A 23,213-nucleotide genomic window follows, 5' to 3' on the forward strand; every position below is an offset into this window, starting at 1 on the left:
GAGTATTAACGGGAAAAGTTCTAGAGTGATGGCACAGAGGCGGAATGTTGTAAAAAGAAACAATGTTTATGAAAAGAAATTGAGCAAAAAGCAGAAGAAAACTCTCATGGTTGAAAGAAACACCGAAGTTAAGAAACAAACACTACAGGAAGGAAGAGGAAAGCCAAGGGGGTGCTGCTGTGCAGCAAAGGAACCAGTTCARCAGCACTTTCACCAGACTCAGCTGCTTCCGAAAGCCACGTTCTCCATGACTGCACAGACGGATGGTGTAAAGATCTTAAATGTCCAGTTAAAACTTTCTTCCCTCCACACCTTTATCCCTTAAGCTGTCTCACTCACCAAATCTTTGCGTTTGGAAATGCCCTGTTTGTCCTTCACTACAGGTGCCAGCACAGCCCTTAAAACCACAGCAAACATTGTGTCTCCCTCCCAGGACAGGTCCTGTGCGGCAGGGAAGGGTTAGCCCCATTTCATGGGAAAAAAMCATAAAAAATGGAAGTCATTAAACATTTTGCAAAGTTACAGGCCTGTGGTTTAAAATCCATGAAAAGATCCCAGGAAATGCTCCATACATTCTTCTGCAATCTAGTTCCCACCTACTCCAAGTGGCAATGGAACTGAGAACACATCAAATGTATCAGAGTCATGAACACTACAAATCTTGCAAAATGAATTTTCTGGGATCTAAACTGTACTTGATCTTTATAAATAAGTTTTGCTACAATGATCAAATCATCAAAACACTACTAGGGAGCAAAAMTTCTGTGTTGAGGTGGGCCCCAGTCTGTGCAAGAGACCAAAGCACTGCAGTGAGCTGAGTGTCCTGAGAGCTCAGCAGGAAACGACTCAGACAGGGTGGTTTTGCCTCACATGGGAATCATTCTAGAGAATTTAATGTGTGCATCAACCCCCCAAACCACAACCTTCTGCACATCAAAACCAAATGAACCTGCAGGACAAGAGCAAGGCAAACATATTCTCCTTAACCAACAACTAGAAACTCCTCAGACAGGATTCACAACAGATCAGCCAGTTCCCTTTGAAATGCCTTGTCACCTCCTGACCTGTGAGATATATGAAGGTCTGGGATACTTTTTCTTAGGATATTTGAATGGACAGATTTGGGAATCCTTGACTATCTGATTGACCTGATCGATATCCTTGACTGATCTGTTCCAGTGTTCAGGCGCTGCACAGGAAAGTTGTTTTTCCTCGTGTTCAGGTGGAACCTCCCGTGCATCAGTTTGTGCCCATTGCCTCTCGTTCTATTGCTCGGCATCACCGAGCAGAACCTGGTTCCAACTCTTGACGCCTCCTTTCGATATTTATACACATGGATGAGGTCTCCTCTCAGTCGCCTCTTCTGAGGCTGATCAGGCCCGGCTCCCTCAGCCCTCCCGTGTGAGATTCGCCCCAGTCCCTCGCTCAGCTCTGGGGGGTTCCCTCGGGAACCGCCCGGCGCTCCCAGGCCAGGCCCGGCCCCGTCAGAACTCCCGTCCCCGCTCCCGGCCGATCCCTCTCCCGTCCCCGTTCCCGGCCGATCCCTCTCCCGTCCCCTCTCCCGGCCGATCCCTCTCCCGTCCCCGCTCCCGGCCGATCCCTCTCCCGGCCCCGTTCCCGGCCGATCCCTCTCCCAGCCCCGCTCCCGGCCGATCCCTCTCCCGTTCCCGGCCGATCCCTCTCCCGTCCCCGCTCCCGGCCGATCCCTCTCCCGTCCCCTCTCCCGGCAGATCCCACTCCCGTCCCCGTTCCCGGCCGATCCCTCTCCCGGCCCCGCCGCCCGGGCCGTGACGCGCGGGCCCCGCTCCAATGGCGGCGGCGCTCGGTGTCGCTGTGGGCGCGGCGCTCCCCGCCGGTCGCGGCTCCGCGGGGCCGCCCTGCCGGGGCGCGGCGGCTCCTTCCGCCGGGAGCGGCGCCGGGCGGCGGGAGGCAGGTGAGGGGCGAGCCCGGGGGCCGGCACGGCACGGCACGGGATGGGACGGGGCAGCGGCGCTGGCTGATCGCGGGGCGGGCCGGGCCGGGCCGGGCAGGGCAGGGCGGGTGGAGATCGGGCCCCGCCGCCCTTCCCCGCGGCCCCGGCGCTGTTGGGAGCCGAGCAGAGCCATGGGGAGGTGCCGGCAGCTCCGCGCAGCGCCCCGGGGAGGGCGCGGGGGGCGCGGGGGCGTTGCGGGTGTTGCCGCAGCCCGCGGGGAGCGGGGATCGGGGAGCGGGTCCGTGCCCGGCCTCGGCCGTTCCTAAGCCGATCCGGCTTTAATGCCCGGCCGGAGGGCCCCGTGCGGGGCTGCCGAGCGCGATTTGCGCCCTGTGGCGTTTGTGCAGCGCTCCGCGATCCCCGCGGCTCCGAGCGGCGCGTCCGTGTCTGGATGGGGGGACCGGAGCAGTCTCGGCTCGGTTCGAGTGACACGGAGCAGAAATGTGTGCGCGGTGTGCCTTCCACACGACGGCTTCTCTGGTGGTTCACATCCTGCCGCCGCCGCGGCCTGAACTCGGGGACAGCGCCCTGCTCTCCCGAGSAACATCATTGCTTTCATCATACGAAAGGAGCTGGGATATTTGTATTGCATTCAGTAGCAATCAGCGATGTGTCGGGCCGCTGGAAATTTTAATTAATWATATGTCATCTTCATTTAAGTAGCATTAGTTCTATCAGAAATTASCTGGCTGAGCTGTGGGGTGAGGAATAATTCAGCAGATCTGATTWTTTCCAGGCCCAGGCTGAGAATATTTGACAACTTCTGCCTTCACTGAAAAGCACATAAAACACAAGCACTGAGCATCCTTCAAAACTCAGCAATATCCATCTTCATCTGCAGCACAGCCACTGCAAAGGGGCCTRAAGTGAAGTCTCAAAAGTTTATAATCCCAAACGCATTAAGGATTTTCCCATGATTCCCCAAACACTGTCTCAAAACTTCAGATGAAAGAATATGCAGAAACTCTCGCTTGTCTTGGCTGCCTTGAGTATTTTAAACCAGTTGCATCTGCCTGGGTTATTTTGATTGTCCCATCTGTTTTTCTTAACTTTATAATCTTTGGAACTCTCACATTTTTCTGAATTGTTCCAGGTGTTTTTCTGTCTGCCTGAACTGTCATTCTGGGTACAGGCCATCATTTATGTATTTGCCCAAGCATCACTTTTGTTACCTGGCTAGGTTGCAACCCTCATTGCATTATCCACAATGCTTCCTTTRCTCCAGACTCTCTGGCATTCTAGTTTTAAGATTAAATGCTCAATATTTTCTTGTGTTATAAACACTGCTTGGTGGATTTGTTCTGATGGCACACAGAAGTGACCTGTGTTGGCCTTTCTTGACTTGTGAAAGGACTGAGAAGGGCAGGGCTGCAATGCCCAGAAAATGACAGGTTATTATGTGACAGAACTGGAATGGAACTCACACAGGTCTCTGCTGCCAAACCATGTTCTGTGTTTGCCTAAATTCATCACACCTACATTACTAAAGATCAGATCCTGAAGTTGGATCTGATCCAGAATGCTTTGAAAGAGATTCCCATGGATTAACACTGGATGAGTGCTTATGGAGAAGGGTGAGCACCACCAGCATCACCAGATCTTGAGAGAGGAGCTGCCTGCTGTGGAATGGTCTCTGCTGCTTCATCCCCGTGCAGGGCTGATATCCATCCCCAGAGCTGTTCTGTTCACTTCATGAGCTCCTGGAGGATGGACAATAGTGGGCTGCTAGAAAGGTCTTTCATGTGGCTTTTCAGGGTTGGCCACACAGCTCTGACAAAGAGATCTTGTCAGAGATCTGAGAACTTTGCACAGGCTCTTTTTAAAAAATCATCCCTTACATCTCTATTTAATTTGACTGATGATGGCTCAGAGCACAACTGATCTGCAGTAGGTTCAAGAKCCATTTTTATACCCAACATTTCCATCACTAACCTCATTTTTGCCTTTCAGATATGGCCATGCCCAGTTCCCTTTTGTGGGCTGTMGACATTTTCGGGAGGGTTTACACTCTGTCCACTGTTGGCCAGTACTGGGAGCTCTGTAAGGACACCCAGCTGGAATTCAAACGGGTCTCTGCTGTCAAACAGTGCTGCTGGGGAATAGCCTGTGACCATCAAGTGTACACCTACGTGTTCTCGGGAGATGTTCCCATCAGATACCAGGAGGAAACCTATGAGAACCAGGTATGACAGGTACAGTACCTCTGTCACACAGCCACATGCTTGGACTGACAGCAAATCCACAGGATTGTGTAAAAATTAYAGACAGATTTTCAATCACTCATTTTCCACATGCCCTAAAATGTAAGCCAGTATTACAGGAGAGATTTTGCCAGTATTTCTATAGTATGTAGGAGTTTGGGGGGAGAGAAAAATGACAGCTGTATTGGTGAAAATCCTTGTGTTATTTGTTCTGTAACTGATTCAAGGCAGATTAGAGAACAAACGTCTCTGGTATAACATAAGATCCAGGGGAGATTTGCTGATACAGTTCCCTGGACACAGTTGCTGGCAGAGGCAGTGCTGTTTTTCTAGTGCAGACAAGACATGAATCATCTTTCTCTAGGAAGCAGCTTAGAGATACCAAGGCCATCTCTACAGCATTACCCTGAAGCTGCAGTGTCATGGTGCCTGCATCACCMAAGGAAAAAAGAAAGCATCAGATAGCATCAGATGTTCCTGTTGATGGAGCTGAAGATGACTGGGTTGGGATGAGCTCTACAGTCAGCCCTTCTTTGAGACTTAAAAAAAGCTTCCTCCAAAGGCTCTCAGGGAGGGGCTCGTGGAGTGAACACTTTCTCATTCAGCCCAGGAATTTATTCCTCTTTTACTGCAGAAAGTAAGAAATGTGTCAGTTGTGACTCCCTGTAGATGTTCAGTGAGATAATCCCATCTCAAACCAAATCTTTATTATTTCTGGCAGCGCTGGAATCCAGTTGGTGGCTTTTGTGAGAAATTACTGCCCAGTGACCGCTGGCAGTGGAGTGATGTGAGCGGGCTAAAACACCAGCAGCTTGATAGTTTCACACTGCCTTCACCACACTGGGAGTGGGAGTCTGACTGGTATGTGGATGAAAATATTGGAGGGGAACCAACAGAGAAAGGGGTAGGTGAACACTACCAAAAAGAGATCTGTTCTGGGGATCTTTAGTCTATAAAATGAAAGGAATTTTTATAGAAGTGTAAAAAAGTCTGTAAAAATAAAACTTGCCCTAGGTGCTTCTTTCTGGGAAATAACTAATACAACAGAAGGAAGGATCTTGTGGCTTTTGAAGTTTATAGTGGCTTCTATAGAAGCCTTTTTCTTTTGATCAGGCCACAAAATCCTGGCAACTGAATGCCATTCTTTAAGGTCTTTACTATGAAGAAACTAAAATGTTTTACTGTGTCTTGTTTGTTGTGTGTATATCATGCAGAGGAATTTGGGTATGATGCATAAATCATTCATGGAATTAGCTGATCTGTTAATCAGGGCTCTAGAGACACACTGAGTGTCTTGTGCAGAATTGCTCTGAGTTATGACTTCAAACTTTCCCTTGATCCTGTTTTTCATACAAGAAAATCTCTGTTTGCAGGGCTGGACTTACGCCATAGACTTCCCCAGCACCTACACAAAGGATAAGAAATGGAATTCTTGTGTCAGACGCAGGAGATGGATCAGATACAGGAGATACAAATCACGGGACATTTGGGCAAAGGTTCTGGATCTCTTTTAAATATTAAATAAACTGATTGTCTGAAATAATCAATTATAAGTGCAGGGAAATTTTTATGACTTCTCTGTAGGTTGAATTTGGATTCCTTCACTTTCAGCTTGCTATTCTTGTAAGCATAAATGGCAGGCTGGAATTTTTCATAGAAGCCTGTGGTAATAAGGTGCCAAATTCATGGTGTTGCAATTAGAGAGGGATGCTCAGCTCCTCTGCAAATTTCAGACCAACGTTTTTACTTCTTCTGGTTGTGTGGCAAAGCACTCTTGTTCAAGGTGGCACCTGCTTTGCATCATTCACCAGCTGTGTCCTTTATCTCTGTGAAAAACTGTTCTTTAATAATCGTTGTTCCATTCTAAGATCATCCAAAATTTATAATTAGTGATCTTTCAGCTTTCCAATTCTGTGTGCACTGTTCTGTGAGTTAAAATGTCCTTTAAGGTGCAGAACAGACTTCTCTGTGCTGCCTTGGCAGCATTTCCCTCCCTACATATGGAAGCCTTGAATGAGAGGGAGAATGTCCAGGGAGTGCCACATAACATAACCAATCTGCAAGGAACAATTTAGGCCACCCGTTTGCAGTGTCTCCTGTCCTCATTCTTGCTTCTCTCTGCTCCAGATTGTGTCCCATGATGAACCAGACCAGCTGCCAGACCCCTTCAATGACATCTCCATCGGAGGATGGGAGATCACGGATGAGCCCCTGGGCCGCCTGTCAGTGTGGGCAGTGTCTCTGCAAGGAAGGGTATGAGTGAGATTTCCARTATCAATTACTAGTGAAAAGGAGTTAAATACTTGGAAAGCAAGGCAGGGTTGGTATTGTCTTATGTTGGTAAGGAAATMCACTGCTTTTGCATCTGGCAGAGGACAAAAAGCTGCTTTGGGACTCCATTATGTAACAACTTGTGTTGTAAATGGAAAGGTTTACTTGCTGTTTTATGGAAGCTTTTAACCTCTATGAACAGGTGAATCTTAAAACAGGTGAATCTATGAACAGGTGAATCTTAAAACAGGTGAATCTTATGAACAGGTGAATCTTAAAACAGGTGAATCTTACTTAGGCTGAGTAGTACCTTATATCTTGGAAAAATGCCCAGAATGCTGCCTGTGGTGCTGGTAATCACGAGGAGGAGCCTTAAAACCTGACAAAGGTTCTGGTGAAACATTGTGCTGTGCTTTTGGGGTGGAGAGATAGGGATGATTCAAGAGTTTACAAAATGGTTTTCAGACTTACTGATCAGCAAGTGGTCACCTCCTGACCTGCCAATGTGGCATCCAGCTCTGAAATGTTTTCATTTTATTTTCTATTGAAAACTGGACATCTTTCTTTGTTGTTGTTGTTGGTTTTAGGCCTCCCACGAGGTCTCCTCTTTTGCTCTGTGCTATAAAGAYGATTCTTGTTTTTCCTTGCTTTATCCTTACAGCATGAATCTGATGCTCCTTTGTCTCTAGACATTTTCTACCTTGTGGTCTCACAGGATAGAATGTAATTCTTTTAACAGATAGCCTGAGCTTTCAGTCACATTTGGCACTGTCTGGAGAGGCAAGCAATCTTGATTAAATTGTTTAAAATAAAATTCTCATACTTTCTAGTAATACGTGACAAGCATCCCAGTCTACAGGCTTGCTTGACTGCCATTGTAAGATTCTTTTATCTCCCAAATGAATGTCCCCAGGGGAATAAAGTACTTCTAAAAATGAAGATTTAGCACTCAGCAGTCATGCTGTGGAGCACTCATGTGACTGCCACAGGATGCTTTCTATGTTTGACCTTCCTATTTGACTCTGCTCTGTAGAAAAGTGCACAGTCCAAGACTMCCAAAGGCTGCACACAGAATGGAATGTTTCCCCATATTGTGGCAAGATCTGTTCAGTGAAAGTGAGGTCAGGCTGTCAGCTAACAGTAACATTTCTGTGTTATGTATTTGTTCACTCTTGGTTTATATAATATGCTCTGAGATACACTGAAGTGGTTTAAATGTTGAAATACACACAGAACTTGTAGCAATAGGTTCCTGTACCCAATCCAGATTCAGTTCCATGATAAAAGCTGCTCTGTGGAACAGCCTCCTCCCTTGGTACATAAGGAAATAGCTTCAGCTGCATAATCAACATAAAAAAAATGTACCTTTAAAGGTCAGAGTGCCATAAACCACATAAAAAAATCCTGTTGTTAAAGGAGAACTGTTCTTTCCAGTTTGTCTTTACACTTGTGTCAATGGTTTCATTGTTGTAGTGGGTTTTTTTCTTATTTCATTTGTTTTTGTTTTTGTTTTTTTTAACTGGTCTAGGTATGGTACAGAGAAGATGTCTGCCATCACAATCCAGAAGGTTCCACATGGTCCTTAGTCAGCACTCCTGGTGAAGTTGTACAGATCAGCTGTGGACCCTATGACCTCCTTTGGGCAACTCTTTGGGAAGGGCAAGCTATTGTGAGAGAAGGGATTGACAGGAATAATCCTCAAGGTAAAGCTGGTTACATTTGGCTGGAAACCCCTTGGATTTGTATAGTGTTGAAAAAGAAACTACCTACAATGCCTTCTGGGTTCTSTCTTTTGCAGGCACTTCCTGGAGTATTGTAGAGTCTCCAAGCTCTGAAAATGGGATTATGCACGTGTCTGTGGGTGTTGATGTGGTGTGGTGTGTTACAAAGGACAGAAAAGTAAGAGGCTCATGCTCTGCTTCTGCTTTTTTCTTCCTTTCCCTGTCTGCTGTTCTCAAACAGGAGAGTAACTTGCACAGGAAGCATTGGTGATTTGGACTCTGTCTCTGTGGTTTAGGGAAATCCAGCTTTCCTTGCTGTTACAGGAATGCTCTGTGGTTTGTGATAGTTGAATTTAATTTAAGGAAGACTTTCTGCTTTTCTCTTGGAGGGAATTTTCTAAACTCAAGTCAGACAGATTTGGCAGGTGATGGGGATATTGGTGGGGCTGGATATGAGGCCTCTTCTAAGGGATATTAGGCATCAAAATTGAAGTGACTCCAGTTTCCACAAGGACTAAATTTTACATCAAAAGCAGCATGGGGAGTATTCTCATCTACACTGTTTGCATGATTCTTTTATCTTCCTACTGCAAATGTTCCCTCTTCATCAGRGGGGTTTTGTTATTTATTAGGTGAGCTATCTCTTATGTGGATGTGTGTTTATTTTTTTACTGGAGTTTTAACTTAGACTCATAGAATGTCTTAAGCTGGAAGGGACCCAAAAGGGTGATGGAGTCCAACTCCTGCTCCCTCACACTGATCTCAAAGCYAGGCAGGAGCTGAGTGCAGTTTCTCTGGGCAGTGAGTCTCTCTTGTCAGCTGAGCCATGGGAACAGACTGTGCCCAGGCTGCTCCATCTGCCAGCTCCATCCACTGGAATAAATGGASATCAGCTGGTGTGTTTGCCTTCAGATGTGCCACGGTGCACTCAGGCATCCTCATCTTATGGGATTCATCCAACTGTTCCTAAGGGAGCTGCTGCTGCATACAGAGAGAACTTTTTCCAGGTACCCAGCCCATAGACACTTTCAGGTTGGTAAAGTCAGATCTAAAGGCAGACAATTTRAAGAGCTGTGCTGCTAAAGAGATCCCTCTGACAGTTGCCTCTGGCAGCTCTGTTTCTAGGGTTTGAATGTAAGAACACTATTTAGAAGTCCATTCAGAGTGATCAAAAATAGCCTACATGTTGACATGTAATAGTATTTTTCCAACAGCAGAGAAAGCAACTTTCTCACAGAAAATCCTGAAAAAAGTCTCCTTGTGGGCTCCTCTGGCTGCAGGTGGACACACAATGTGGGTATTATTGAGAGAATTGTTTTACCCTTATCTGATAACAAAAGGAATCAAGGAAGTAATGGACTTCTTAGGACAATGTGGCAAGTCAGTATTAGAGATTAAGACTAATCCACTAAAGAAACTAAATTCCAGCTACTGCAGAAGGAGAAAAATTGAGACTTTCTGTTGTTGTTGTAGGTGTGGTTTAGAAGAGGAGTGAACTCCCATAATCCTTGTGGGACAAGCTGGATTGAAATGGTCGGAGAGATGATGATGGTGACTGTGGGATTAAACAACCAGGTGAGAGCAGCTGGGAGGGTGCAGGCTCTGCTCCCAGTGCTGAGAGCTGTCAGCCTGGACAAAGGGACCCAGAGCTTGAACTGCTGGGAGGGAAAGRGGCTGAATTCTGCACTGAAGGTGACAGTCAGCACGTGTCCTGTGTGGCAGACTGGTTCTGCTACAGAATTTTGTCCTGCATCAAAAATATCAGCATTGAGGAAGAACACAAAAGGAAAATGCTGCATGCAGCAGGTTTTTTTTCTCAATTCTGCAGCACTGCACCTTTTTTGTATCTGATAGTGCATCCCAAACCACTTCCTTCACCAGGCCCTTTCCTTCCCTAGGTCTGGGGCATYGGCTGCGATGACAGAGCCATTTATTTTCGTCAAGGTGTCACACCAAGTGAGCTCAGTGGGAAGACATGGAARGCAATTGTGTCTGGCAGAGAGAGTGACAGATCTCAGACTGGCAGCTCAACAAGTCTGCTCAGGTACTTTGTGAAATACCTGCTCAAGATTYTGTATAGCAAGAGTTTCAATGCTAGGAGATACTTCTTTACAGACAGGAAGGAGTGGGGAAGACAGCTCTAATCATTATGTGTGCCAAAAGGCATTTGCATTTTTGCCATCAAAATTGACAATAAGCAGCAGTTGTTGCACTCAGAGTAGAAACTGAAGCTCCCACACTGGAATTCACCCCACACCTGTAGTAAAGCATGTTCCTCTGGGCTTCACTGTCACTATCTGGAAGTAGTTTCTAATAAGAGAAAATGCTGTCTATGAAATATCATGGAGTGTCAACTCCACTTGGGAATTACTCTTCCTGAGTGTCACTATATGTTTCTTTTCCTAGGGAGATTAAATCAGTTATTCCCCACTGCCTCTGGCCTCTGGGCTGTGCAACACATGCCAGTGGATCTGGGAGTGCTGCAGAAGCTTCTTATTTGAGTCAGAGTGTGTACTGAGAAGTCTCCTTTAGCAAAGACAAATCATAAAGTTAATAATGGGCTTCAAAAAATCCTACTCATTATTTCATATTCAGAAAAATGGGATGTTGCTTCAGTGTTTTCCTGAGAGTGGTAGGCAGCCAACACCACCAATTGTTTGAAAAGATYAATGAAATTCCTTCCTATGTTTCAGTTTTACTAGACCAATTTGCCWAATTTGTGTTGGACTCTTTCCCCTGATGATAGAATTTGAGTACAAATTTTATCTGTATACTATTCTATACAAATTTTAAAAGAGARGTCTGCTGTTTCTGTCATACAGTGAAACACTAAGTGAATTTCTGTGTRTCTGTGATCTAAGGCCTGTACTAATTTCCAATGTTTTGGATGATAATTAATTATCTATTTGTCCTTCAGTGCTGGCTGTTTCTTTACTGATGATATTCAGAACCAAACAAGCGCGGTCATTCAGGGTGATGCAGATCCTTCCTCTGATACAGAGCTCGCCGTGCCCACGAGCCCTGGCAGTGCCCTGCTGGGAGCTGCAGCTGCTGGGAACAGCTCAGGCAGCCAGGCTGAAACATCTGCACCTCTCCCCGAGGATCCTCTGTGCTCTGAACAAGGAGAAGCTGCTGCTGCTTCAGCCACTAATGAGAAAGCTAACCTTGAAATGAAACCATCTACAAACCCCAATCCTCCTGCAGAAGCGCAGTGGATAAACATTGACTTGAAGGAGGCTCAGAAGCAGCCAGTGCTGTCTGTGAGCAGCTTTGCAGACACCTCCAGCCTCTCCTCGCTGGGCGCGTTCTCGGTGGCGGCTGAAGACGCGTACGGAGCCGATGAGCACCCGCTGTGGGCCTGGGTGTCAGGGGGAGGTTGTCTGGTAGATCTGCACAGCCCACTGAAATGGTTCACTGCCCCAGCATCAGGTACTGCCCAGCACACCCCAGCTCCACTCACAGCTCAGTATGCTCTGTAAGAAAAACATTGGTTKGTTTTTCTGGTGCAAAACTTGTGCTAACCCACTTTCTCTTACAGTTTGCTAATAGGTTCCATGTCTGAGCACAGTATTTAACTGTAGAGCACTCTGGGCTTCAGATATATAAATGTAAAAGTGATATTTTCACTTGAGTTCCTGTAACWATTGTGTAAAGTAATCTGTGCTGGATCTACATCTCATCTTTAATTGTACTGAAACTGCAATTTCGGGCTAAACTCATAATCACTGAACAGTAACAGAAAGCAGTGAAAAGGGCTCACTTGGGAGATGCAGATGCCAGCAAAAACTGCCTCWCTCTGCCATTCCTAYTGAGATGGGTAAARTAAACCATGGACTGTGGCATCCCASTATTTAACAACAACCTAACTYKKGATGCAGTGTATTATCTAATTGTCTTGCAGTTCAGTGACAAAACTCACATTTTAACAAGGTTATGGCTTTAAAAGTTTCTATAAAATCATCTAGTGATCCTATTTCTATGCATCATTTACAAATGTTGACTATAATATATTGATTCCAAATTATAATCATTATAAAAATGTTGTTAGACTGGGTTGATTCAGTCTGGTGTTTAAAGGAGCATCATCTTTYACCTTTCACAGAACTGTACTCAAAGCTCACTGGAGTTTACTGGTTCTTTCCTAGGTTTGTCATCATCTGTGCAGTCTCTGTCCCTGTCTATCACTCCTGCACAGACAGCAGCGTGGAGGAAGCAGATTTTTCAGCAGCTCAGTGAAAGAACAAAGCGGGAACTGGAGAATTTCAGGCACTATGAGCAGGCTATTGAGCAGGTAAGCAGTGAGGAAATTCATCTCTTRCCTTCTAAACACATCTGGCAATCAATAACACATTTCTGATGTACTGGTTTGACCTTACTGTCAGCTTTATATTCTTGCCCTTATTTCTTTCTGTGACATCTCTCCTGGATTATTAATGTCTGAGCTCCCTGTGGGAAATTAAGAGCTTGTCAAACATGGAGCAGCAATATTCACCTAAAAGCATTATCAGCTGCTTTTGTTTAGGAAGAAACAAAGCATTGGTCATCATTATTTGAGTACTGTAAAACCTCAGATCCTCAGAGAAATGTTTGCAACAGTGGAAAATTGTATGAATTATTCCACCACAAGATGAGGCATCTTAATTGAAACAGTGACTCAWGTAGGTGAGCCTCCCTCTCTGTGGCCATTAGGACTGATCTAACTTGCATAAATAAATGATGCAAATGTTGGTGGCAGYACATAAATAACTGCACTTTTGTMTGATGTTCCCTTGGTTGGGACTCCYTRGGTCYTTTCAGATTCATTCATATTTTTGGTCMCTTCATTGCTAATTGCCAAATGACATCTGGAATTCATTTGATTAAAAACACTTGGAGTCCAGGGGTTTAATCAAACTTAAAAAAATTATATCAAAAGCCTTTAAACTCCAAACAGAGGTTGTAACAGGAGCAAACTTGAGTCAATCAGTACCTGTGTACTACTGAATTCTTGCACAGGTCAAATGTTACTGCAGCTGTACATGTGCTGCTTCAGTATCCTTCTATCCACTTTTAGGAGTTTTCATTTAGTCTTCAGCTTCCCAAATACTCTGCTGTGTTCTGTATCAGAATGTGTGATACAGATGTGTGAATTTGTGATGAGCTGTGATGCAGACTAACCTGCAGCAAACACAACTTGTGGTCACAACGAAAGGTTTTGGGAGAAAAGAAAAAGTCGTTTCTTTATTGGTGTAATTTTGTGTTTGCTTGTAGTCGGTTTGGGTTAAAACTGGAGCCTTGCAGTGGTGGAGGAACTGGAAGCCTCACAAATGGATGGATGTTCGAGTGGCACTGGAGCAGTTCACTGGGRGCGATGGGATGCGTGACAGCATCCTGTTCATCTACTACATGTACCACGAGGAGAAAAAGGTGTGTGGACACCCCTCAGAGAGCTGCTTTTGGCAAAGGGAAAGAGTTTCATTAAAAGAGGCAAATTGTGGCACGCTACTCWTCTSAGGTTTGGGAACCAATTCAAAGGTWGCCCTGGGTACCAGCAAGCYCCAGGCTTTTCTGAGCTGCAGCTGTGTTAGTGCTGAACCAGAAACACCCAGATAGAAACCACTCTCATTGCTTAAACCATCAGTTCTGCACTCATTAGGAATTCTTCTGGAAGTTCAAAATGCTCTTGGYTGTGAAGAAAGGGCCAGGCTTGGCTGGACAGGCTCTTCACAAGTAGGATTAATGCCTGCAGGCCATAGGAATCAGATGGGAATTGAGTCCCATCCCTCTGCACCAGGAATCGATTCTTTGCTGTCCTTGGCAGGAATGTCTTGTTTGTAGACCTGAAGTGCAAAATGCTGGCTCTGTGGAAGGTTTGCCTTAATCACAGTTTTTTTTCTCTTGTCTTAGTACATCCACGTGTTCCTGAATGAGGTGACCATTATAGTTGAAGTGCTGAATGAAGCCAAACACTCCTTTGCACTGTACACACCTGAGAGGACAAAGCAGCGATGGCCAATCCGCCTGGCAGCCACAACAGAGCAAGAAATGCACGACTGGGTAATTCTGGGCATCTCTCATTTCAACTTGCCAATATATTCTGTAAAACATAGAAGSCAGTCTCTGAAATCTCAGCGTTACATTTACACTCTTGAGGTTACTCATCTGGTTTTTAAGTTTAGGTATTTAAACCATCTGATCAAACTTTCTTAGAGGCACCTGAGGTTTCTTGTCTCTGAAGTCTACGTGGTTTCTGGTGCTGCAGTTATCCACAGCAGCATCACTATTGTTTTTCCTTCTCTTCCTATCTCTGGATATGCAGTAGGGCAGGAATGAGTTAGGATTTGTTTTTAGTGAGTGTGTTCTTCTGCCTTGGTGGAAGAGCCATTCTCTGTTGTCACTGTTGCAGTGTTTTGTAGAGGCAGAGAGGCATAGATGCACTGGAGCAGGGGGAGACCTGAGAGCTCCTTCATCCTGCTCAGCTCCTGCAAACCAGAGTGCTTCCAGTGGTTGTGTAATAATTTCTGAACCACTGAATTCTAGTGCCTTTTGAGAAAAAGCTGCAAATTCACTTAGCTAATTTGCAAGAACGTGCAGAGGTAAAACTTTGTTTTACAATACTGAGCATCTCTATGGGAATTTTTGTTCTCACTGTAAATGGAAGCTTTTTTTGCTTCTTGTTTTGTAGCTGTCTTTGCTGACCATGTCTTGCTGTGAAAGCAGACGGATTCAAGGCCCTCCTTCTCACCAYGCCATTTGGTCAGTCACTTGTAAAGGAGACATCTTTGTTAGTGAGCCAAGTCCTGAGCTGGAGGCCGGACCCCAGCTGATGCCGTGTGATCAAATGTAAGAGGCTCCAGAAGCTGTTCTTTCTGCATGGGATGCCATCCAGCAAAGAATGTCCTTCCTGTCACTTCAGTGCTTCCATGGGCTGTTGGAGTGTGTGGTGCACTGCAGATGTCTCACTGACAGGGTTAATGGCTGCCTTCTTATTCATAAAATCCACTAAATCATATTTCAGTTCTTACATGTTGGAGATATCCTTGTGATTTCAAAAGCCTTTCTCACCGAGATTCCATGTTTTGTAATTGCATTTTTAACATCATAAGAGATAGCCTAGACTAAAAGTAAATCTAATCACTGTAATTGGAATATAATTTGAGCTTTCAGTTTTATCTGAGTCRAGAAATCTGAAATTCTCAGTCCTCCACAGACACTGCAGTCCAGGAGCAGTTCCTTGACAGTTTTTATGACAACTGTGGTACTGCAAACCCCTCAGGCAGAACAGTACCATCTGCTTTTTGGTAGCTGTTCAGAGGGAAATGCTTTCAACTGGCAGCTGCCTTCACTTACAGGTTGCACAGTGGTTGGACGAGTGAGCAGAGGAGGTTGCCTGTCCTGTTGGGCTGTTGGTGGGGGAAGACAAGCTGTCCTGTTGGGCTGTTGGTGGGGGAAGCCCAAGCTGTCCTGTTGGGCTGTTGGTGGGGGAAGCTCAAGCTGTCCTGTTGGGTTGTTGGTGGGGAAGCCCAGCCTGTCCTGTTGGGCTGTTGGTGGGGGAAGCTCAAGCTGTCCTGTTGGGCTGTTGCTGGGGGAAGACAAGCTGTCCTGTTGGATTGTTGCTGGGGGAAGCTCAAGCTGTCCTGTTGGGCTGTTGGTGGGGGAAGCCCAGCCTGTCCTGTTGGGCTGTTGGTGGGGGAAGCACAAGCTGTCCTGTTGGGCTGTTGCTGGGGGAAGCCCAGCCTGTCCTGTTGAGCTGTTGCTGGGGGAAGCCCAGGTTGGGCTGTTGCTGGGGGAAGCTCAAGCTGTCCTGTTGGGCTGTTGCTGGGGGAAGCTCAAGCTGTCCTGTTGGGCTGTTGGTGGGAAAGCCCAGGCTGTCCTTTTGGGCTGTTGCTGGGGGAAGGCCAAGCTGTCCTGTTGGGCTGTTGCTGGGGGAAGCCCAGGTTGGGCTGTTGCTGGGGGAAGCACACATTCCTGATGTGAGCTGTTGAGTACAGTGTCTTTTTGCTGGCAGGTTTTGGCGTCAGGTGGGAGGCCACCTCCGACTGATCGAGTGCAACAGCCGGGGCGTGGTGTGGGGCATCGGCTACGACCACACAGCCTGGGTCTACACCGGGGGATATGGAGGGGGCTTCATCCAAGGTACAGCTGCACAGTGGGAACACAATTGGTGCTTATTGGAATTTCAAATGGAATGTCTTTAGCTGTACTCTAATCCACGTTATTTATTCCTCACAGGACTGGCCAGCAGTGCTGATAACATTTATACACAGTCAGATGTGAAATGTGTTTACATCTATGAGAACCAACGGTGGAACCCRGTCACTGGATACAGCAGCAGGTTATTTACTCAATTTATTGCATTTATTTACTTTGGTATTATTACTGTCAAATGAAATKAGGGCTTTGTTCCAGCTTTTTGGAAGAGTTATTAGACTTACTCTGTTCAGTCTCTTCCAATGTTCATAGTTAACCTGTGATGGATGGAGCAGTGTTTCTCAATTTTCTAATTYGTAATTATCCATTCAAAATGCAAATGTTGTGGCAAAACATTACAGATTTGTGCTTTGTGATTGCACAAAGTGCCTACTTGCAGTATCTTTCACTATTAAGGCCATACAGGAAAGTTATTAGGATTTATATATTCATATAAATATTGTGCTAAATACACTGGGCCCTTGAATAGTGTATTTGAACAAAAGTATTGAAAAATACATAGCCACATATTTGGGATTCACATTCCAGTTTCAAATAGTAGTGAGGAGTATCACTCTACAGAGAAAACTGTCCTCAAGTTTGGTCTAAGTGGAAGCAATTGCACAGATTCTTTCCCACTGTGCTCATCACTCACATATTTCCAAACACAGAGATTAATGCTGGCAGTGTTTTGTGTGTGGCAGTAGGAAGGCTTTTCTTCTCTTGACTTTTAAACTCCCTGTTGTAAATGAYCTTGCATTCCTTGTGCACTGCTCCACCACCACAGAGGGCTGCCCACTGACAGATACATGTGGAGTGACGCCTCTGGCCTGCAGGAATGTACAAAGACCAACACCAAACCTCCTTCTCCGCAGTGGTCTTGGGTAAGTTTTGCCTTACAAATTTTTTTACTAAGAAGTTCAGGCTTAGCAAGTAGGATACAAGACTTGAGTTCAAGGGATCACATTTTCTTCCAGGATTTGTTGTAACATTTAACACTGTTTTCCCCATTCATACAAAATAATWATCTTCCACAGTCAAAAGAATGTGAAGCATTGATTGGAGTTTTTTGTTTAACGTGACTTAAGACTTTTCAACTGAATTAAAAAGATTTGAGAACCTCTGCATGTATGTATTTCAGGTATTAGGTTTCTAGTAAGTCACTGCTCTCCCAGTGGTGGAGGGGAATAGAAGGAGGGCTGTTTATCCTTCATGAGGTGTTGTTGTTAATGGCAGTGTCCCCTCAGGTGTCAGACTGGTACATCGACTTCAGCCCGACGGGCGGCACGGACCGGGAAGGCTGGCAGTACGCAGCTGATTTCCCAGCGTAAGGAAACCCCTGCTCCTCAAAACCAGACTGCAGCCCTCGTTCCTGCTCACTCCTGCTTGGCACATTACCTGTCCTCTGACAGGACACAGCAGTGCTCACTCCTGCTTTGCACATTACCTGTCCTCTGACAGGGACACAGCAGTGTTCACTCCTGCTTGGCACATTACCTGTCCTTTAACAGGGACACAGCAGTGCCTCGTTTCCCCCTTTTGTGGGCACAATGATACTTGCAGGGAGGGAGGGCAGCAAGGTGAACTTGGCAAACTGTCACTGACATTGGGGATGCTCTCACATCCTCATGAACACTTSAAATCTGTTTTGGTAGGTCCTACCATGGCCACAAGACAATGAAAGACTTYGTCCGACGGAGGCGCTGGGCAAGGTGAGGAACCTTGATAGAAATAAGTTTTGAAYTTGAATGTTAATTGCTCACTACAAGTCTACTTTAGTTATCAGGTTAAAAACCAACTTCAAATTTTAAAGACTAGTACTTAATGAAAAGACTTCAGGACTGGAAGTCAACAATAGACTGGGAAACAAATTCAGTTATAGAAAGTGTGTACTTCTGACAAGTTTGGGTTTTTTCTTTCAGAAAATGTAAGATCGTCACCAATGGGCCATGGCTGGAAGTGCCTCCTGTTACCCTGTGGGACATCTCCATAATTCCCAGCTCAGATGCAGATGATGAAGAAGCAGTAGCACTGTGGGCCATCAGTGACAAAGGAGACGTGCTCTGCAGGCTTGGAGTGACACAGCAAAACCCAGCTGTAAGGCTCCCTGTTGGTTTTCATTGATTGTTGAGTATTTCATGTAATATGCACAGTCACACAGGGCCCTCTCTCAAAGCACCTTGCTATTTTTCATCCCTTTGTGTCCCAGACTTGGAAGTCCCTGTCACTTTGCTGCCCACGTTCCTTAGAATAGGCTTCTCTTGCATAATCTGCCTGAGCTTGTGCCACATCACCTGCAGGAGCCTCTCTCAGCTCCTGGCCATCTTCTCATGAAGCATTTTACTTCCACTTTCTGCACTGGTAGCAGAGTTCCTCTTGYTCTGTTTGTTTTTTGAACTTGGTGCCAGGTGTATCTGGATTAGGTGGTTCCAGGCTGTTGATATCAGCAGTTTATCCTYCTCTGGGCCTGAAGCTGACTCTGCTCATTTAAGAGAGCTGGGCCTGGACAAACCTACAGATTGGACTTCTTTTTATGCACTGGGACAGAAATAATGGGCAAATGTCCAGGAAAGTGTGCAGAAAGGGAAAGATTGTCCCAATAACTTGAAAAACTTTTTCCTTTTAATAGACACGTGTTGAAAGCAAGTCAGGGTGGATATGCACTGATTTTAARCCATACTTACAGCAGAGAGAAGAATCTGCTGTATACTTTGGAATTTGGAAAAAAAAGCTGTAAGAAATGGGAAAATTTTTCAGTTAATTTTTCCTCCCTGTTCAATCAGTTACAATGGCACTGATCTGTAAGGCAGTGCAGCAGTGAGAACTGGGATACTGTGTCTGGAATTTGAGGCACCATTTCAGCTGATTTTTGTGAGACACCTGTTCTGTATAAAGCAAGGGATTAATCAAAAAAGAAGGCTCTAGTCCAGAACAGTCCATGTTCAGAGACATGCAGATGCATAAAATCCAGTGACTTTCATAGAAAAGGCTCTTCATTGTCCAACTTTTCAAAGCATTATATATCCAAATATCTTTGAGGATCAGCAACGCTGTTTCTGTTCAGTTGTTTATTCTCCAGGAAAGTTTTCACCATGTTGTTTTTTCTCACTTGGTAATAATCATCAATATTTTCACGGAGTTTTTAACAGTTGCTTCACAATTCATCTGCCATGATTTGTTAGGGAACCTCCTGGCTGCACGTGGGAACAGATCAGCCCTTCATTTCCATCTCCATCGGAGCGTTTTACCAAGTGTGGGCTATTGCTAGAGATGGTTCTGCCTTCTACCGGGGTTCAGTGTCTCCAMACAAACCTGCAGGTAAGAACTTGTACTTTATCTTATCTTTTGCTCTACTCCACTGCCACATCTGAAAACGTCCAGTCTTTTTCCAGAGGCTTTTCCCATAGCTGTGCTAAAGAGTGCATACAAATAATACATAACGAGGGCAGTTAATTTGCTCTTCACTTGTGTAATTTAAAGTGTTTGTAAAAAATAAGTGGTTCGAAATATATGAAGTGCGACATCATTCACAGCTTTCCTGCACAGCAATCTATTTCAACTGCAAGCATTTCCTAATTCTATTTCCTCAATGTTTAACTCAAGATTTCTGACCTTTAGGTGACTGTTGGTACCATATCCCTTCACCTCAAAAACAGAAGTTAAAGCAAGTCTCAGTAGGAAGAACATCTGTGTTTGTCTTGGATAAAAATGGTAAGGATTAAAAAAAAAACATTAGTGCTACAAAAATGACATCAGTATATACCAGATTTAAAAAGGAGAGGCTCTGAAAAGCATCTCTGCTCTTCAATGGCACAGCTGAATGTCAGGGAAGAGAACTGCATGGCAGGCTTTGGTCTGGAATCCTGCTCCAAAACAGATCAATCAAGAACCACCTTTTGTCAAAGAAACAAACCTTTAACACCAGATTCAGAAACTTTCATCTCATTTGCTTTTGTTTTCTAGTGCATWCTTCCTTATCTGAACATTTTTCCCCAAGTTTTACACAGAGTATTTGCTGGTTTTGATAGAAAYACAGATTCCAAAGTGGGAATTCATTTTGTCCATCTCTGTAACACATTAGCCAAAATGGCATTCCCCCAGAACACAAAGAATGAGCTGCTGATTTATGTTGTTTACAGCACYTCAGACAAAGAGCCCTGCTGGGCTGTGACCAGCACTCTTGATTTCACAGGCAATCTTTGGTACCGGCAGGGAATCACCCCCAGCTACCCTCAAGGATCTACCTGGGATCATGTTTCCAACAAYATCCGTAAAATGTCTGTAGGGCCCCTGGACCAGGTGTGTATTACACTTCCTACTATCTCATTAGCTTCTTTAAAATTATGTAAAACACACTTTAGTAATTAAATGTTCTTCAGCCTTAGTTTAGTTTGACTTTATTCCACCAAGTGTTGATCTAAATGTTGGAATCTGATAACAGGACAAAAATCATACCAATGAAATAGTGATGCAGCCACGCCYTCTGCTGTAAAAAGCCTCCATTAATTATTTTTCTGGGTTTTTAGCAAGGCTATATATTTTAACAAGGCTTTGTATATATTTAATCTCTTTCCTGCCAAATCTTATCTGGCAATGTTTTAATCATAACACTGCTCTATAGTTTGTTTGGGTGTCTCTCTGCCTAAATGAGAGCATTTTCAGCCTATTGAACACCAGGCCTGATTTCTAAAAGGAATCACACAGGGATTTTGCATCTGGGAAGAGCAGCACATTTGATTGCCTGTCTTTGCTCCCCGAGGTGTGGGTGATTGCTGACAAAGTGCAGGGCAGTCACAGTCTGAGCTGTGGGACCGTGTGCCACCGCACCGGCGTCCAGCCCATGGAGCCCAAAGGCCTCTCCTGGGACTATGGCATTGGGGTAAGTGCAAATAAATTCTTTATTTGCATTGGGTAAGTATTCATTTGAAACAGAGAGTTTAAAAATTATAGTGGAATGAGAGCCTTTTTTTAAAAGTGTATTCCTTCCTGGTCTGCACATGATTGTTTCTCATTGTTGTASCCTGTGTTATTCTCAATGTTTTGAGAAAGGCTATTTCAAGGTTTTGCCACCTTTTAAGTTGGTGGAACATCTGCAGTGGCTCTGTTAGGAATGCCTGACCCTACTAATCTCAATTCCCTGTGATAAAAAATAATCCTCAAGTTTASCACCTCTCTAACTCCCCGTCAGGGCGGTCTGTTGTATTTTGTTTCATTTTGCAAGAAGCCTTTAGTTCATCCCAGATCAGGATTACTTTCCCCATGAACAAACAGTGTAAAATAATGGTGTACATAAAGCATCACGTCAGATACAGCCCTGGCAGGGTGATGTTTCTCCTTTTGAATTTCTGTATCACTTTTTTCCCAGGGTGGCTGGGAGCACATCACAGTCAGAGGAAATGCAACAGAAGCATCTCGGCTCGCTGTGCCCGACACCACCGAGGAAAACCTGGCAGTGTCAAAAGAGGGAGAGGATGAGGAGGGTAAAGGGAAAACAGAACACTCTAAAACCCCTCTGATGGTCAGTGAAAGTCAAGAACTGGACAGAAATGCTGTTAATTGTTAATTGTTGCCATCTACGTGTTGCTAACAAGCAGCAGTCAGTAATTTAAAARGAAACTAAATGTCTACTGCTTGGAGAGAGAAAGATGACATGTTTGTGCTACTAAAATGTGTGACTGAACTGGACTTTGCAATGGGGTATTTGAAGTACTGAATCTTTCTAATGCATCTTGTGTAAAATGTGACTTGATAGAGTTCATAGTTTTGTCAAAGCAGGCAAGGTTTTTCACCACAATGTATTTCTGACCCTTCACATAGCTGCTACACACCATACAAATGTGAATGATGATCACTACATTCTTTTTTTTTTTTTAACTTTCCCTACATTTCTCTCACACTCACCCATCTTGCACAATGTTCTTGAGCCCCGATGAAGATGTTTTGATGTGAATGAACAACTTTACTGCTATCAGTGGAGCTTATCAGCATACACTGATTGCAATTCTGAATGATGCTCTACTCTTTGCTTTTACTAATTGATTTATTCATCCCCTTTTCCAACATGAAACCACTTTCTATTCTCCAAAAAAAGCTTTTTTTCATGACTTATTTGGACTTTATATGAATAGTTTACATTCATTTCTCTGTGTGTGACTGTATATGAAGCTATTTTTGTATGAAAAACAGTTTGGTGTGGTCTCAGTACTGTATGTGTAGAAGTAAAAATTATGTTTGCACGTATTTAAGGAATATATTTGGTATTTAAAGCCAAGGAAAGCACTGTTTCCAAGTCCAAATGTGAATGAAGATTGAAGATGCTTCACTGTTAAAAAAGAACCTGTTGATCTTTCCAGTATGTGATTAGAGATCTCTGGTTTATACATACATTGTGGGAGAACCATAAATAATGTGTTGCATTAATTACCATAATAGGTTTTGCATTACTTGCACAGTATCTTGTCCAAATAAATAACTTTATGACATGTATTTTTAGAGAATTATTAGGATTGTATTTTTCTCTGCATTGTATCAAGATTTTTCCTTTTAATAGTCAGTGTTTACATCTCCAACAATCAACCTGATTGCATACAATAAGCTTTATAATGTACCTTTGCATTTTYCCCTACATTGCCAAGTTTCACTTACTTTACTGCAAAATACTGGGTTTAAGTGAAAAAAAAGATAAGTTGTAAGTTGTTTATGTTTGAGTACTAAGTATTTGCCTTCTAAAACTATTATTTAGAAAATTATTTAATTTTAAAATGTAATGTCATTGTTGTGACTAGTTAAAATAAGAAAAGTGACTTTAAATTGAAGCAATTTTGAAAAATAAAATAATTTATCAGAAAAAAATGCTTCTTACAAAATCCCTTTTGACAT

At 44.3% G+C, this 23,213-nt stretch overlaps 1 protein-coding gene across 1 annotated transcript; it reads left to right on the forward strand.

Annotated features, from left to right (window-relative positions):
- Nucleotides 1-1,843: 1,843 nt before the first annotated feature.
- On the forward strand, nucleotides 1,844-23,178 carry TECPR1 (tectonin beta-propeller repeat containing 1). Its single transcript, XM_057383290.1, has 25 exons — nucleotides 1,844-1,933; nucleotides 3,923-4,155; nucleotides 4,895-5,077; nucleotides 5,547-5,669; nucleotides 6,301-6,426; nucleotides 7,973-8,147; nucleotides 8,243-8,343; nucleotides 9,639-9,740; nucleotides 10,064-10,209; nucleotides 11,083-11,594; nucleotides 12,311-12,456; nucleotides 13,416-13,571; nucleotides 14,052-14,201; nucleotides 14,830-14,987; nucleotides 16,153-16,280; nucleotides 16,377-16,479; nucleotides 17,122-17,218; nucleotides 17,582-17,661; nucleotides 17,990-18,046; nucleotides 18,257-18,431; nucleotides 19,517-19,652; nucleotides 19,953-20,045; nucleotides 20,527-20,633; nucleotides 21,094-21,213; nucleotides 21,700-23,178. The coding sequence occupies exons 2-25, from the start codon at nucleotides 3,925-3,927 to the stop codon at nucleotides 21,895-21,897; spliced, it is 3,603 nt and encodes a 1,200-aa protein (XP_057239273.1). The 5' UTR covers nucleotides 1,844-1,933; nucleotides 3,923-3,924; the 3' UTR covers nucleotides 21,898-23,178.
- The last annotated feature ends 35 nt before the right edge of the window (nucleotides 23,179-23,213 follow it).

This window comes from Malurus melanocephalus, unplaced genomic scaffold (assembly GCF_030028575.1).
Source record: "Malurus melanocephalus ecotype Western Australia unplaced genomic scaffold, MMel_1.1 scaffold_621, whole genome shotgun sequence".
Classification (NCBI taxonomy): domain Eukaryota; kingdom Metazoa; phylum Chordata; class Aves; order Passeriformes; family Maluridae; genus Malurus; species Malurus melanocephalus.